This window comes from Vanellus vanellus (genome assembly GCF_965231255.1).
Source record: "Vanellus vanellus genome assembly, chromosome: 1".
NCBI lineage: Eukaryota > Metazoa > Chordata > Aves > Charadriiformes > Charadriidae > Vanellus > Vanellus vanellus.
In genome coordinates, this window is record NC_138905.1 from 45220113 (window position 1) to 45234338 (window position 14226).

The 14226-nt window shown below is 36.6% G+C and overlaps 1 protein-coding gene across 1 annotated transcript in view; it reads left to right on the plus strand.

Annotated features, from left to right (window-relative positions):
* Positions 1-14226, plus strand: part of ACSS3 (acyl-CoA synthetase short chain family member 3) — a 70010-nt gene that overhangs the window by 23862 nt on the left and 31922 nt on the right. Inside the window, exon 6 of the mRNA XM_082498384.1 lies at positions 2420-2523. Within this exon, the coding sequence (XP_082354510.1) occupies positions 2420-2523 (104 nt within the window). The remainder of the gene's footprint in view (positions 1-2419; positions 2524-14226) is intronic.

A 14226-nucleotide genomic window follows, 5' to 3' on the forward strand; every position in this document is an offset into this window, starting at 1 on the left:
GTTTTCCATTGTGATTTATCTGTAAAATGAAACCAGAAATGTTATGTCTTAAATTTCCTTCTGGTTTCCTTCTTATTTCCCTAATAGATGATTTCTGTTTCAAAATCTTGCTTAAATAGGAACATGTTTAAGTGTGCAGCACAGTAAGAATGTCCAAAACTTTCATATGTTCCTGATTCCCTTTTTCTGAGATGCAGGAACAACCCTTCCAAGTTATAATGCAATAACTTATTAGCTGTGTCTATTGCTATGTTTTTAAACAGTAACTTAACAAAGTCTCTATACTGTAGCTTAGTCATGTGTTAGTGTTGCTCTAGGGCCTTGGATTTTGTTTCATTTTGGTTTTCAGTTTTTGTTATGTAAAAAGTAAACCTTACCCTTTTGAGTCTCTTAAATTACTCTCTAAAGTTTCCTCTTGTTCTTTGTGGACTACAGAAGGAGCCTAGAGAACTAGTTCAGCATAGGCACATTTTTTTGACAATAAGAGCCGAGTAAGATAAATACCATCCCTTGCTGTCAGTAGAAACCATGCTGTCACAACACAGACTATAAAACTAGGCATGTACTAGTGACAAAGTATTGAATATAAATCAGCAGTTTGTTCGAGTATAGTGGGCCATTCATTTTCATCTATACATCATGAACCTGAATTAAAAGTTCTGTGTTTCTAACCAAAGAATATTGCTTATTTCTTTGTTGGAGGTGTGGGGGCAAGATCGTAAATGATTCTTCTCTTCAGTATCTTATTAGGTGACCGTGTCTGGCTGGTGTCACGAATATCCCTGACTTTACAGTAGCATAGAATAGAACAGAACAGAACTCTTTCAGTTGGAAGGGACCTACAACGATCATCTAGTCCAACTGCCTGACCACTCCAGGGCTGACCAAATATTAAAGCATGTTATTAAGGACATTGTCCAAATGCCTTTTAAACAGTCAGGCCTGGGGCATCAACCGCCTCTCTGAGGAGCCTGTTCCAGTGTTTGATGGCCTGCTTGGTGAAGAAAACCTTCCTAATGTCCAGTCTAAACCTCCCCTGGCACAGCTTTGAACCATTCCCCCGTGTCCTGTCACTGGGTACCAGGGAGAAGACATCAGCACCTCCCCCTCCACTTCCCCTCCTCTGGAAGGTGTAGAGAGCAGTGAGGTCACCCCTCAACCTCCTTTTCTCCAAACTAGACAGGCCCAAAGTCCTTAATTGCTCCTCATAGGACATTCCTCCCAGCCCTTTCACCAGCTTTGTTGCCTTCCTCTGGATGTATTTAAGGACCTTCACATCCTTCTTAAATTGTGGGGCCCAGAACAGTACACAGTACTCAAGGTGAGGCCACGCCATATGCAATTTAACAGGGTTTTAAATTGCTCATTAGGAAATAATTGCCAAAAATCTGCTATGAAGTGAATGTAGTTACTGTGCAAGTGTTAGACCAAAACCTTAGCAGCGTGCAGTAATGTACGGTAATGTCTAGCTTCTGAGTACTGATAGTCATATTTAAGAATGCTACCATTGACATAGAGGATCTTATCATTCTAAACAGGGCATGAAGTGAATTTGTAATGCTTAATGAAGGATGATAAAGTGTGACTAAACTTCCGATAAAAGATTCTGAAGTTAAAGCCTGTGTGTGGGTTTAATACCCAGTTATACAGCATTACCTAATCTAATGGTACAGACATGCAGATTAAATTTGTCAGGACTGCCAGGTGTTGCATCTCTTCTCTGCCAAAGTTGGCTGTGTACTGTCCAGTCAAATGAGCTGAAGTCTAGTACTACAATCAGGGACCCAAGGCTGCCGAATGTTATTCTGATTGACATTATCTAGTAGGATTTTTTTTAATATATATATTTATGTGTGTGTAGCCTGCCTCTCCACAGGAAAGTGGCTTTATGTTCCATTGCTTCCCCTCAAACCCTTCCAAATGCCTATAAAAAGATGAGTCAACAGTTCAAAAAATACAAAAATCTGTTCAAATGGAACATTATTAACAAAACTAAGAGATATGCTACGAGAATTTCCTTTTTGTTCTGTTTATTTCTCTACTAATTTTTCTGATATCTTTTTCTGACCCTTTTTTGGTATTTCATTCTTATGTTTTGCCTAATGGATATCTACCTAGTTCCTGTGCACAGAGCATTTAATTATTTTTTTTACTTCCATTGACAGTTACTTGCCTCTGTTCTCCCAAGGTCTTTGCATTCAGAAAATAAAGTTTCTTTTACATGATCTATGAAGTAGCATAAATTAATATTGCTAAGATTCTAATTGTTACTTAGTAGGAAGGAGCATACAAAGAGGGGGTCCTCCCTCCCCTTTTCTCTTTATCTGGAACACCAACCAGAGATATTTATTGAATTTGTTGTCTTGTTTTCCTTTTCCTATCCAGATCAAGATATATAATCTTCTATTTTTATTTAAAGGTTCAGAACGTTATTTGTAGCTGGTGAGCACTGTGATGTGGACACACTAGAATGGTCAAAAAAGGTCTTCAAGGTACCTGTCTTGGACCACTGGTGGCAAACTGGTAAGTGTTTTAAAATATGGTGAGGACATATTTCCAGACTTGTTTCCTGAGTAAGGTAGAACTGGTTTCTCTTTCCATGAACATTTAAATAGGCAGGACCAAGTGTGAAAATAAAAATTCAAGCAGGAAGAATGTTTTTTGGAAGTGGTCTGAAAAATGGTTTCAGGATATATTTAAAACACAGTATTTTTAAAAGCTATATAGAAAAAGAAGGTATTTTCTGATGCCTGTGTTTATAAAAAAAAAAAAAGTTTGCATCAGTATTTTTTCCAGGTGTATTTTTATATTATTTGCATCTGTGACTATTTTGTGACAGAACATTTAGTATTTAGGGAAGCTTTCAGTTTTAAGTTAATTTTTTGCACATATATTTTATGTAATTAAAACCAAATAATCTGCAGCACAGAGTAGACTCCTTGGTCTTTAATATTGTTCTGTATGGATCTCATCCAACTTCTATTGGTTATTTTGGAATGTCTCCCATTTATTTCACTGGAGGAGAATTAGACACTTAGAATGCAATGAAGGAATCAGAGTACCAGTCTAGTGTAACTTTGCAGAAATCCCAGTTGAAATCTGTATTAAAGCTTGATCAAATTTATCTCCTTATAACTATGGATTAATATATTTTTAAATTTCACTATTACAAGATCAGGTTCGGATTTTGCTTCTTACACACATTATTGCTATTTAAGCTAAGAAAGTGTATTACAAAAGCTGCCTCCTTCCCTCCCTCCTTCACTCCCTTCCAAGAATACCTCTTCTATTTTCTGTGCATGATTGTTTTGAGATGCATATTTTCTCTGGTCTGTCTCTCTGTGGAGAAAAACGTTTTGATTCTCCCATGATGGGTCAGATAGCAGATATATAAGATTAGAATAAGAAGTGGAAAGCTTTCTAGTTCATCTATAATATGTGTTATGTAATGAAATCAGTTAAGGAGGTTTAAAATGCATCATTTTTATTAAGAAAAAAAAAAAGGGCAGTCTTAGATAAATACTGAGAAAGTACCAGAAGATAGTAGTGTCAGTTTTTATTTAATCTTGATTTAATCTGCTAATTAATTGATAAATACAAGGGACAAGACGTGTATTTTGCTCACTTATCTATGATCGTAATGTCTGTAGGCAACAATAGGCCTCAGTGATGCAGAATGGGCAATTAACTGAAACAGGTTAAAGTATCAAATAATCAAATAATGTCTTTGCCTACTGAACTGTCAGTAAGCAATATTACTGTATGTAATTTGTTTTTATCTGTCTATGTCTGTTCACATGATATATATAATTGCCTACAGTGTTGACATATGCTTAGTGCAAAGGTTTAATGTTACTGCATTCGTTCAGATGTATCTCAGGTATCAATGAGAGATCTTAAACAAGCATCTGGATGTAATTGTACTTACAGTGTGTAAAGGTAAGACTGTGTTTGAGAGACTTTTCAAAAAAGACCACGAGACCAGTTCAGAGTATAGTATGTTTCTTGTTTTTTATCTTCATGGCATACTCTTAAATTAAATTGTAGCAGGACTTAATGAGCTAGGGCTATTTCAAATACAGTGTTTGAGAGCATTTAATAATTTGATTAGAATGAAGGCCCTTTTTTATTTCCAAGTGATTTCTGTAGAAATGTGTGCTGTTGAATCTAAGCAAAGCATTCAGTCTGAAGGAAAAAGTTTACTAAGTCAGAGTTCCTATTGGAGAACTGAATTTCAAGGGATAAGGAGAAAGAAAGAAGAAAGAATCACAGAATCATTGGGCTTGAAGAGATCATTGGTTTCTTGAAGAGAGGACTGACAGTTGCTCTCTTCCAGTCTTCAAGAACCTCTCCCAGTTGTCTCCAGTAGATATTCGCTACAACAGCATGAATGTTGGTCTGCCTGCTGGTCTTCACTCATAAGTTCTTGACTGGCTTCTGATCTGACCTCTGATAAGGCAGAGCCTCTCTCACGTAAAGTGCAACACCCCCTCCTTGCCTCCCAGGCACAGGAAAAAAGTGCTAAATAGAATACAAGCTGATAAAGTAGATTTGTATAACTTTTAAAACAGAGAACAGTCAAGCCTGGTAGGTGAGATGAAACAGAAATGCTTCTCCCCACACCGTCCTGTGTTCCTGAACTTCCCTTGAGATTAACATGCCTAAATGCTCAGGGGGAAGAAGCAGATCCTCCTCCCTCTGAAAGGCTCCGCTTGTCCCAGAGCACAGCAGCCAGGGCAGCAGACGAAAGCAGCCTTCCCTTCTGCTGTTCAGTCACCTCGTTTTTAGCAGAATACAAAACGTGTCCCAGTAACTGTGAAAAAACAAGCAGTTATGTCACATTCAACTGTGTCTATCACTTGATAAAATTTTGCTGAAAGTGGATTTCTGTGGCTGAAAAGCCTTTTCAATCCAATAGTACTGCATTTCAGTACAGTAGGCTAAAGCTGTAAGGTGCTGAATGTGAAATATTTTCCAGAGTAGAAAACTGGCTGTTTCACTTCTTACTAGAAATATGCAAGGTTAGTGACTGATGACAGAATAGAAGACCCAAAAAACTCAGAAATAACAATTTTCTGAACTATCTCAAGAATAAAAAATAACAACTAAAAGCACAGAATGAAAAATCCTAATCACTTCTAGCAGAAAGAGGTTGAGACAATTAGCTATTTTATGTAGAGCTAATAAGTTTTTAAAATGGAATATTTTTATAACAAAATTCTATTCAAAATAACAAAATGAATTTTATGAATTACCTTTTTTGTAATTAAATTGCAGCTAAAATTATAAATTGCTGTTTTGTTATGCCCGAGATTGAAAGCTTCTGACTTACTTCTAGATATGAAAACACTTTTGACCTTTGATAATCTGGCAAATTATTACTTATTCCCCAATTTGATATTTGTCTGCATTCTTCCAAAACAATAGCATTGCAAAACTGTGAGAAATGTTGGCATCTTAATTTTACTTGAATACTGTAGATCTTACTTATGCAGTTATGTCTTGGCCATTGCCTCTTTCAACTGAGGTTAAAGCAGAAGGCAGAGGTGGAGGGCAATCCAGTATCTACGTAATTAGTGTTTCTTTTATGATGGTGTAATTTCTATTCCCCTGTTTATGACTAGGAAAAGGAGGGAAAAGATCAGCTTTGGAGAGATGAGAAGCAACTGAGTCCTTATTTGGAGACGGAAGTGAGCATGTGTGAAGGGAAACAAAATGCTGACAAACAAAAGTATTATAAAATAGAAAGGGATTGTAAACCACTTGCTTCTTCAGTTTTAGTAAGGTATCTTCAAAGCTTTTGGCCCCTTTACCTTATATTGAAACTAGAAATAAATGAGTATGGACAAAGAAATATAGATAGAGTTTTCTTTCATTTTGTTTTTGGAAGATTTGTGGAGTATGTGAAATCACTGTGAGTTGAAACAGTACTTTGAAAAAGGAGAAAGCATTCATTAGTAGACTTCAAAGCAGCTACACCTGGAAAGCCTGATTGATTTGTGTCAATATGCTTTCATCAATAACACTTATTGTAAATGTTAATATTTTTGTTACATGTATAGTAAGCGCATCTTGCAAGCTGTGAAATGTATGTCATAGGGTCAATGAGTGGCAAGGAGGATTTGAGGCAGTAAGGACTGATAAGCACTTGCTGTTTTCTTTGGAGATGTAGCAATGTGTGAAATAATGGTACTTTCCAATCGTGCTCATCTGTACATGCAGAAAGGATAGTCTTGTTTTGGATTTGTGCAGCTGTTTAGTTTTTGCTTATTTATACGAAATGACGCTTAGCATTTAAATAGCATTTTTCATCTTCAAAGTAATTGTGCAAACACAAGAAAATTAATTCTTTTAACACCCCTATGAAGTAAGTAAAGTTATTCCAGTCTTGCAGACATTAAATTGAGAAAGACAAGTATCTTGCCTCAAGCTATCCAGGAAGCCATTGCAAATTCAGTTTTAGAAAATAGAGCTTTTCTTGCTCAGAGATAAATTTTCTTGTCATATTTACATATATTTGGGGATATTTTGCCTGAAAGGGAACAGGACTGCACATTTCGGACCTTTTGCTGTCTCTGTGTGTAGTTATGTTTTAAGGAAATGATACAGCAGCCCTGTTTCAGTGTTCCAGGTAAGTACATTACAGGGCATCTTGCCAAATCTATATGAAATAGCCTAAACAGTGTTTGGCTTGTACCTGCTGTGTCGTGTCCATGGGAGAAGCCTCAATACACAAAGATAAGAGTTTGGGTTACCTTGGTTTTAGAGCTAGCTTTGAATTCTAGAAGAAAAAGAGGATAATAGCCATGAAGTTGTGATGAGCTCTGGAACCAAGAAGTCTCTGAAAGCTTGTGTTAAACATCCTCAACTGCTTTCCTGTTAGCTATTCAATATTTTGTAATAAAAAGAAATAAAATGAAACTCTACCACATTGTTTTTGACATTTTAATAAAATGTTAAGAAGCCAGATTTCCATGTATTCATACTAAGTATAGGATGTAAAGATTTTTTTTTTCTCTTGATATTTTTAAATAAAAACATTTTGAGACTCTGTCTTTGAAGATATATAGGGAAATTCAGATGAAACAGAACTGAAACTGAAAATTCAGTGATAAAATTTGACATGCATAAAACCTCAGTCAAGAAACATGTTTCCATACAATTTTTTTTTTGGTCGTGTACTATGTGAATCTAAGTTACAGAGTGTGCAAGTGTAGGAGGTTCAAATTGGAGATATCTGCTATGTCCTGAGTGTCAGCTCACTAGCAGGCAGAACTATGAGAAGATTGTGCATGTTTTTTGTTTTAATGGAAATAAGCTGCCTTATCCAGGAAGGAATGGGTGTCTGCAGCAGGCATTAGGATAAAAATCAAATAGTGCTTGCTACATTATGGCTGCTGAAAAAGAAGGTTATGGTATGTGCACATTATAATGAGGTCTTGGATACTGGATAGTGTGCTAAAATATAATGGTAGGAATTCCCCAAGTTATATACACAATGAATTAATATACTTTATCACTTTTAAAATTGTTCATGTTCCTTCTCTGTGTCTTACCTCTAAAACATGCAAAAGCTATGTTGGTAATATTTGTATTAGGACATACTATTATCATGTTATTCCACATAGGAGTAATGTTTATACAGATCTTATATTAGGTCTATGCAAACAAAACAACTGTATCATTGAATTCATTGTAAAAACGACATTGAGTACACTTAACTATGATTTGTAATATATTCCTACCACTTCCTACCACAATCATGTACGGGGAAGAGTTTATTAATGTGGTTTCCAAGGAGCATGATGTGGTCTCCAGTCTTCAGTTTCCATTGTGTTGTCTTGGCAACATCGTGCAGAATCTCCTTCTTGTGAGTATCTGGAAGGATGGATTTTGCAACTGAATTCTATTAGCTAATCTTCCCAGGTTTCCACTACAGAACTGTTCTTTAGGTGAATTTCCTTGTCAGTGTAGACCTCCATCTCCTCGCATTTGAAAATTGGATTCCAGATCTTTTTCTTTTTCCATATCTGTTTAATTTGCAGCAAGAGTAAATTCTTGGAAATTTTTTTGAGTGCCATAAATTCAGTTCTGGAGTTACGGAGCCCAAGAATCTGGAGCTGAGATGAAAGAGATGAACAAGTTTCTTCCAAAGTCCAGGCTACTGGTTTAGGTTATCAGGTGGTGCCTCAGTGTAGATGCACTTTGTGCTTTTTAAAGACTTGTGTATCCTGTCAAGATTAGGATCATATTTTTTTAGTGGAAACTGATATCCTGCAGAACAGTTCTACAGAAGTGGGAATTACTCTGCAGAAACTTCTGCAGCTCTGCAGTCCTGAATTAGAGTCCTCTGAGCATAATTTTCTGGATAATGAACTTATAACAGGTATTCATGTAGAGGAAGAAGAGAAAAGTGGTCATTTATCATGTCTCTACTTGGGGGCATGCATTCTGTCCTTTAAGGATATGAACATAAAGATTGTTTCAGCCATTGTTTATTGCTTAGTAATCAGACTTGTGCAGATACGGACTGCGTGTTGTTAGTTACGGTAACTTGTCATTCCTTCAGTGTCATGTTAGAACACCCAGTTCAAATAGGTTTTTGGTTGTCCTTATTGGAGGAGAGGAGGAAATTTTTTAAGGGGCCACAGGCATTGCCGAGGCAGAGACTGACCTTTCAATAGTGTGCGGCTGTCTCATTCTGTACAGGGGCTTTTACCATTAGCTTCAGAGAAAGGAGAAGGAGCAGAACTTGTATGTATTTTCTTTGTCTGTCTGGTCAACCTGTGTCCAAATCAAGGAGCTCTTTCCTAGCTCATCCTGATGACTGGCTTCTCTGCATTGATAGTTTCTGCTTCTTTTATCTTATGGTAATTTAACTTAAAGGAGTGACATGGATTTAAATTAGGATTTGACACTCTTGTTTTCTAATGAGCCAAGTAATTTGGGCTAAACTGCTTTGGGGGACCCAACTAGTATCTTAAACTTGTGAAGAACTGTTGTGCCTCTCTGTTTCAGTATTCCAGTAACGTTACCACTCAGATGTGGAGGAAGAGTGGGTAAAGATGCCCCTCTTCAGCATGGGACATTGGAGCCCTCAATCTGTGTGTACATCCCAGGAATGTGCTGTAATTGCAGAGACAAAATTTCCTTGGCCTCACTCTCCTTCCACCTCACCTTTTTTGTTGTTGTTGAAGGTGTTTCATTATGATATAAACGACTTCTTGGGCCTTTACATACAACATTAGTATTACAGAAGTTTCTTAAAAGAGCCTTTTTTTGGAAAAGTGGTAAAATTGCTTACTTGTGAAAATCTTACCTCAGAGCACCCTGTTTCCAGGCAGGTAGAGATGAGAGTTAAGTGTTGAGTACTGCTGGTGCTCAGAACCAAGCATTTTATTGGTGTAATCCTTGTTAATCTAATGGTAAGATATTGAATCTCTGCTCATGCTATCACAGTTTAGCATCTCCATCGTATATGATTCGTGACATGTCATAGTAAAATGGGTGATGTAGCTTCGCTGATTGCGTTGCCCTCTGTAGCATTTCAGTCTTACAGTCATCTATACTTATCTTCCAGTCTTGAATTTTCATGATTTTTCTCTGTGGAATCCATATGAAGAGGATTCTCCTTCAGAAATGTAGTCTGTATCTGCTTAGCTGATTTTACAGAAATGTCTTGTTTATTACTATGTATTGCTTCTCTGTGTGTTGGGCATGAAAGAATGTATGTCTGGATTAGATACATATTCTCTAAGGTGTTTTTACTTTGAATGAATCATTACAACTCCATAGGTTTATTGTGGTCATTGGTGCTGTTCACTCTCCCCCATTTTATGAAGTGTGTTTTCTCCTCCAAAAATGTTTCTCTTTTGAGGTTATTTCAGATGTGCATTTCACACAGTTTTCTGTTCTCCCGTGCATTTTCAGAAATGTGCCACGTTGCCAAGGTGATACGGGGTCAGAGATGGCAGGACTTTTGGGGCCTGAAAAAAAGATGGATCCCTTTTGTTTTTATTTATGGAATCGATTATAGTTTGGGCATGGTTAAGTCAGCAAGGCCCTTCTAGCAGAAAAAACCAAAAGCATGCACCTCTGTTCTTTTAATTGCTGGGAAGGTTCTCCTTTCCTCCTGGCTATACTCTTTTCTTCCCACTGGTCAGCAACTGCTCTGTGTTGATACATATTCAGTATCAGACATGCCGTTGCCACTCTGTCTCATTTGCACTGACATTTTCTAACTTAGAACTGATAGAAAGTATGTATTAAGCTTTTCTGTTCTCATTTAACTTCAGTTTCTCAATGCTTATTAATCTTAATCTTTTCTGATTGTCTTTCCACATGTAGCTGGGAACATGCGTTAATATGAATGAAGTAGTATAAATGTTTTCCTCCTTTTTAAAATGTCATTGACGTGGTTTAGATGATAAATAAAAAATAAAAGAACTGTAAAGCAGTCTTAAGTTATGGAGCTCAGCCATGAACGATGTTTAGCGTGCACTGAATAGGCAAATGAAGAAGAGGGAACACCTTTAGGAAAGAGTATGTTAGATAAGAGTAGTGCAGTCTCATATGCCTGAAGGACCCAAGCTGTGACAGCACCTCCAGTTTGTATGTGTGTGAAGATGTTACAGGTTGCTGATTTCATTCGTGTTGCATGGCAACTGCTTTTTTTGTTGCTCAGAGAATAAAGTCCTCATTAGAGTAAAGTAGATGATTTTCCGGGTGGTTTAAGAACAGGAAAGCTAGCAGTAAGCTGCGTGGATCTAGTGCATGGAAGGAAAGATCCTTTGCAGGATTTGAGGCTGCCCAGTGAAGGTAGAGAGAGGGGGAACAGGAGTTTCTGAGATGTTAGACCCTGATACAGAAAAAAATATTCCAGTTGCACAGTAGTAATTTTATCTCTTTTCCATCTTGGCAGTATTACTATGCATACAATATATTAAGATTCCCCAAAATGATTAAACAGTAAATGGTTAGCACTGAGATGTGTAATTACTTTTTATAATCTCCATTTATCTCAGTATTTCACCATGTATCAGTTATAATGTTACAGTAGGAGGAAAATAAAAATTGGAAATTCATTTTTAGTGTGAAAATGTATTATAATTCAATTCATTGCCCAACTTAATACATCTTTAAACATGCCATCTGACATCGTCAAAATATGACCAAAAAGCTTTCTATTCTCCTCCGATTATCTTGGCTGTCATTTTGCTATAGGCAACTTATAAAATGTACATTATAAATTACTGTTTGTAGGCAAAGGAGTCTCGTATACTTACAAAATGAAAGTGTAAACTTATGGTGCTTTATGACAAGCTTGCCAGTTTGTGATAAGTGAACTTATTTCCTTCTTTGGTTTTAATATTTCTCATGGCCCACCAGCCTTAACTCAGCTAATTAGAGTTTCTTTACAGTTACGTTTTGTACATTTATTCTGGAGATTTTATTTGGATGTGCTTTGAAATCTTCAGAGAACTTGTTTGTATGTATGATACCACAAACACCACAGTTCGTAAATACATTCTGTGTTTGAATAGGATTGTGAAAGGGACCCTTGGGGGAATTTTAATGGTTTTGGGGGTTGATTTTGTTTTTAAATGAGTGGATTGAATATAGCAATAGAACTGTTATACAAGAAGTATTTGGCCTTCCCAAGTGTAATATGTATTCATGGTAATAGGTGCGTTATGACTACAAGTGCTTTGAAGCATTTAGAAAATACTAAAAGAATCGCTATTTTCTCTTCTGATGTTAAATTCTAAGAATAAGCATGGAAATTCAGGTACTTTCAGAAAATATATTACTTCTAAACAAAACAGGTTTTATTTTGAGAAACAGGCTTCAGATTTTCAAATACCTTTGACTTATTTTGTGATTATTTTTTTTTCCCCCCTGTGCTTCTGTACATTTGCAAGACATGAGGGAAACGTTCTGCTTCTGTCTAGTTGTACACAGCTGTTGTTGTACATGTATTAATATAGCTCCATAGTCAGGTTAATACTAACATCATAATTCCTAGATTGTGCAAAGAAGCTTGAAGCTGGCATTCGCAGTGCTGTGTACACACATAATGGTATGGGAATGCTTGCCCATTTGTTTAAATATTAGTGTACTTTAATTAGTGCAACACTGAATATCATGCAGTATTTCCTTTTAAAGTTTGCAAATAGTGTCCCAGCTGAGATGGGAGGCATTCATCGATACCACTGCAGGTTAGGATCTGATATAATAGTATGTAGATATAGAGTGATGACATAGAGAAGTTTTTGGAAAGCTATTTGTCACTAAAGCTCTGTTTCAGAAAAATAGCCTGGCTTATGAAAGCATTTAAATCTGTACCTGTGTTGCGTTTGACGTTTAAAATGTAAAGTGATATCCTAAACCATGAATTAGACCAAATGGACAAATGGATTCTGGGGGAGGAAATACTTGTGATACTATTCCTGTTTTAAATGAAACTTACTGAGATAAGTAGCTCAGTGGTGGCAGTGTGTAACTGGGTGTGTGGTTTGTCAATGGTCTAAGCTTACGTAAGTGCAAACCACCACTGAAAGAGGGAGTGGAGCATCCCTCCTTCATCTCCGGCACTGCCTTTGTACCCCTGCTCTTAGGCCAGTCCTACCGTGTGTCTGGCCACGTGGCAAGCAGAATCAAAGCATTGATTTAGGCAAAAATAACCTGGCTGAAAGAAAGAATAATAATTGTTTTAAAAATCTGAATCAGTTCTATCCAATTCCATGTAAAAATGGGAAAAAGGAAAATGGGAATGTACAGCCACGGTGTAGAAGGATAACAAGGCCACACCTTTTTTTACAGTTATCTTCACTGATGTGCATTTAAATTAGCTCGTCAACTGTGCAGTGTCCAGTTACGTATTTTAATTACAAGATCATCCTTCTTCATATTATGGATAATGAAAATGAATATGGCTGTCACATCATTGTCCCTTTTAGCTATTGTTTGTGCTGTCTTTCAGACAATACCACTTTCTGTAGTGTCTGTAGCGTATGACCCTGTTGTTGATTGAGCACCCTTGGTGCTACCGTACAGTAAAGAATAGAGAGAATAAGGAGGGCTTCAAGTGGAAGTGAATACTGAACAGCAAGTAGTCATAACCAGAAAAAAAAGCAAATTTTTGTGCAACACACTGCTCCTACTGTAAAAATACATCTGTACTGGAGAGTCTGTTTAATTAATGGATCTTTCTGGTTTCCTTAGTCACGCTTTAAAAAATGGATTGGTTCATTTCCTGTTTATATCTCTTTCCCATGTTTTCTGAGTGAAGTTTCTATATTACAGTTTCTAAGTGGAGAAAGTTAAGCAGTTAAGTAGAGGTTTTTTTAAGGCTCTGTATACAATTTAACCAAGTAGAAAAGGTCGAATTTAATTTCACTTGGATGTGAAGAATAGGCGAAATCCACTTGTTTTTCCATGAGGCTTACAGTTAACTTGTAGAGGTTTTACATTCTGTTTTGTGGAGTACTAGTGGGATGAACAAACATGTTTTGCAGCCATCCCACTTTCAAGGTAACAAATTGTTCTGATCTTCTGCCAAATGAATAGAACCTAAATTGTAAAGCATGATATTGTCCATCAGGCTGCTTAGGTGTGATAGTCTCTCTAAATAATATTTGAGCAAGAAAGTCTTAACTGAAATTCTTTCCAGTTGGTTTACTGTATATTCTTTACCCTAGCTTTGCTTAAGTTTGTAAGGAGTTCAAAAACTCCATGTAAGGCAAGTATGAAAATCTTGATTACAAATCACTGAACTTGCATACTTCACCTAAAATTTGATTGTTCTTGTGTGTTTTGCTAACGTAGGCCCCTGCTACTCACTCACCATATTTTGGCATTTTGTATGCACCTGGTATTTATTGTGTTGATGCTGCATGCGCTTAATTCAGAGGAGGAGCAAGTTAAAAATGCAGTCAGATGGAGGAAAAATAAATTATAATTACCATCACTGTTCAAGAATCTTTCTGCTGTATCTGTCATACTCCTCAGAAATAAGGGGTGAAATGAAATACCAAATGATGCATGAAAGAGTTTTTGAAGTTTCACTACTAGCCAGCAAAGCCTTTCACAGTTTAGGATGACAGATTGCCTTTAATCTAACCTAATTGTGCATAATACGTGAATTGGATTTAATTTCACACTTGCCTTCTGACAGTTGGTAAAACTGAATCAGGGAATCCTTAAGAATTTACAGATTTCAGTAAA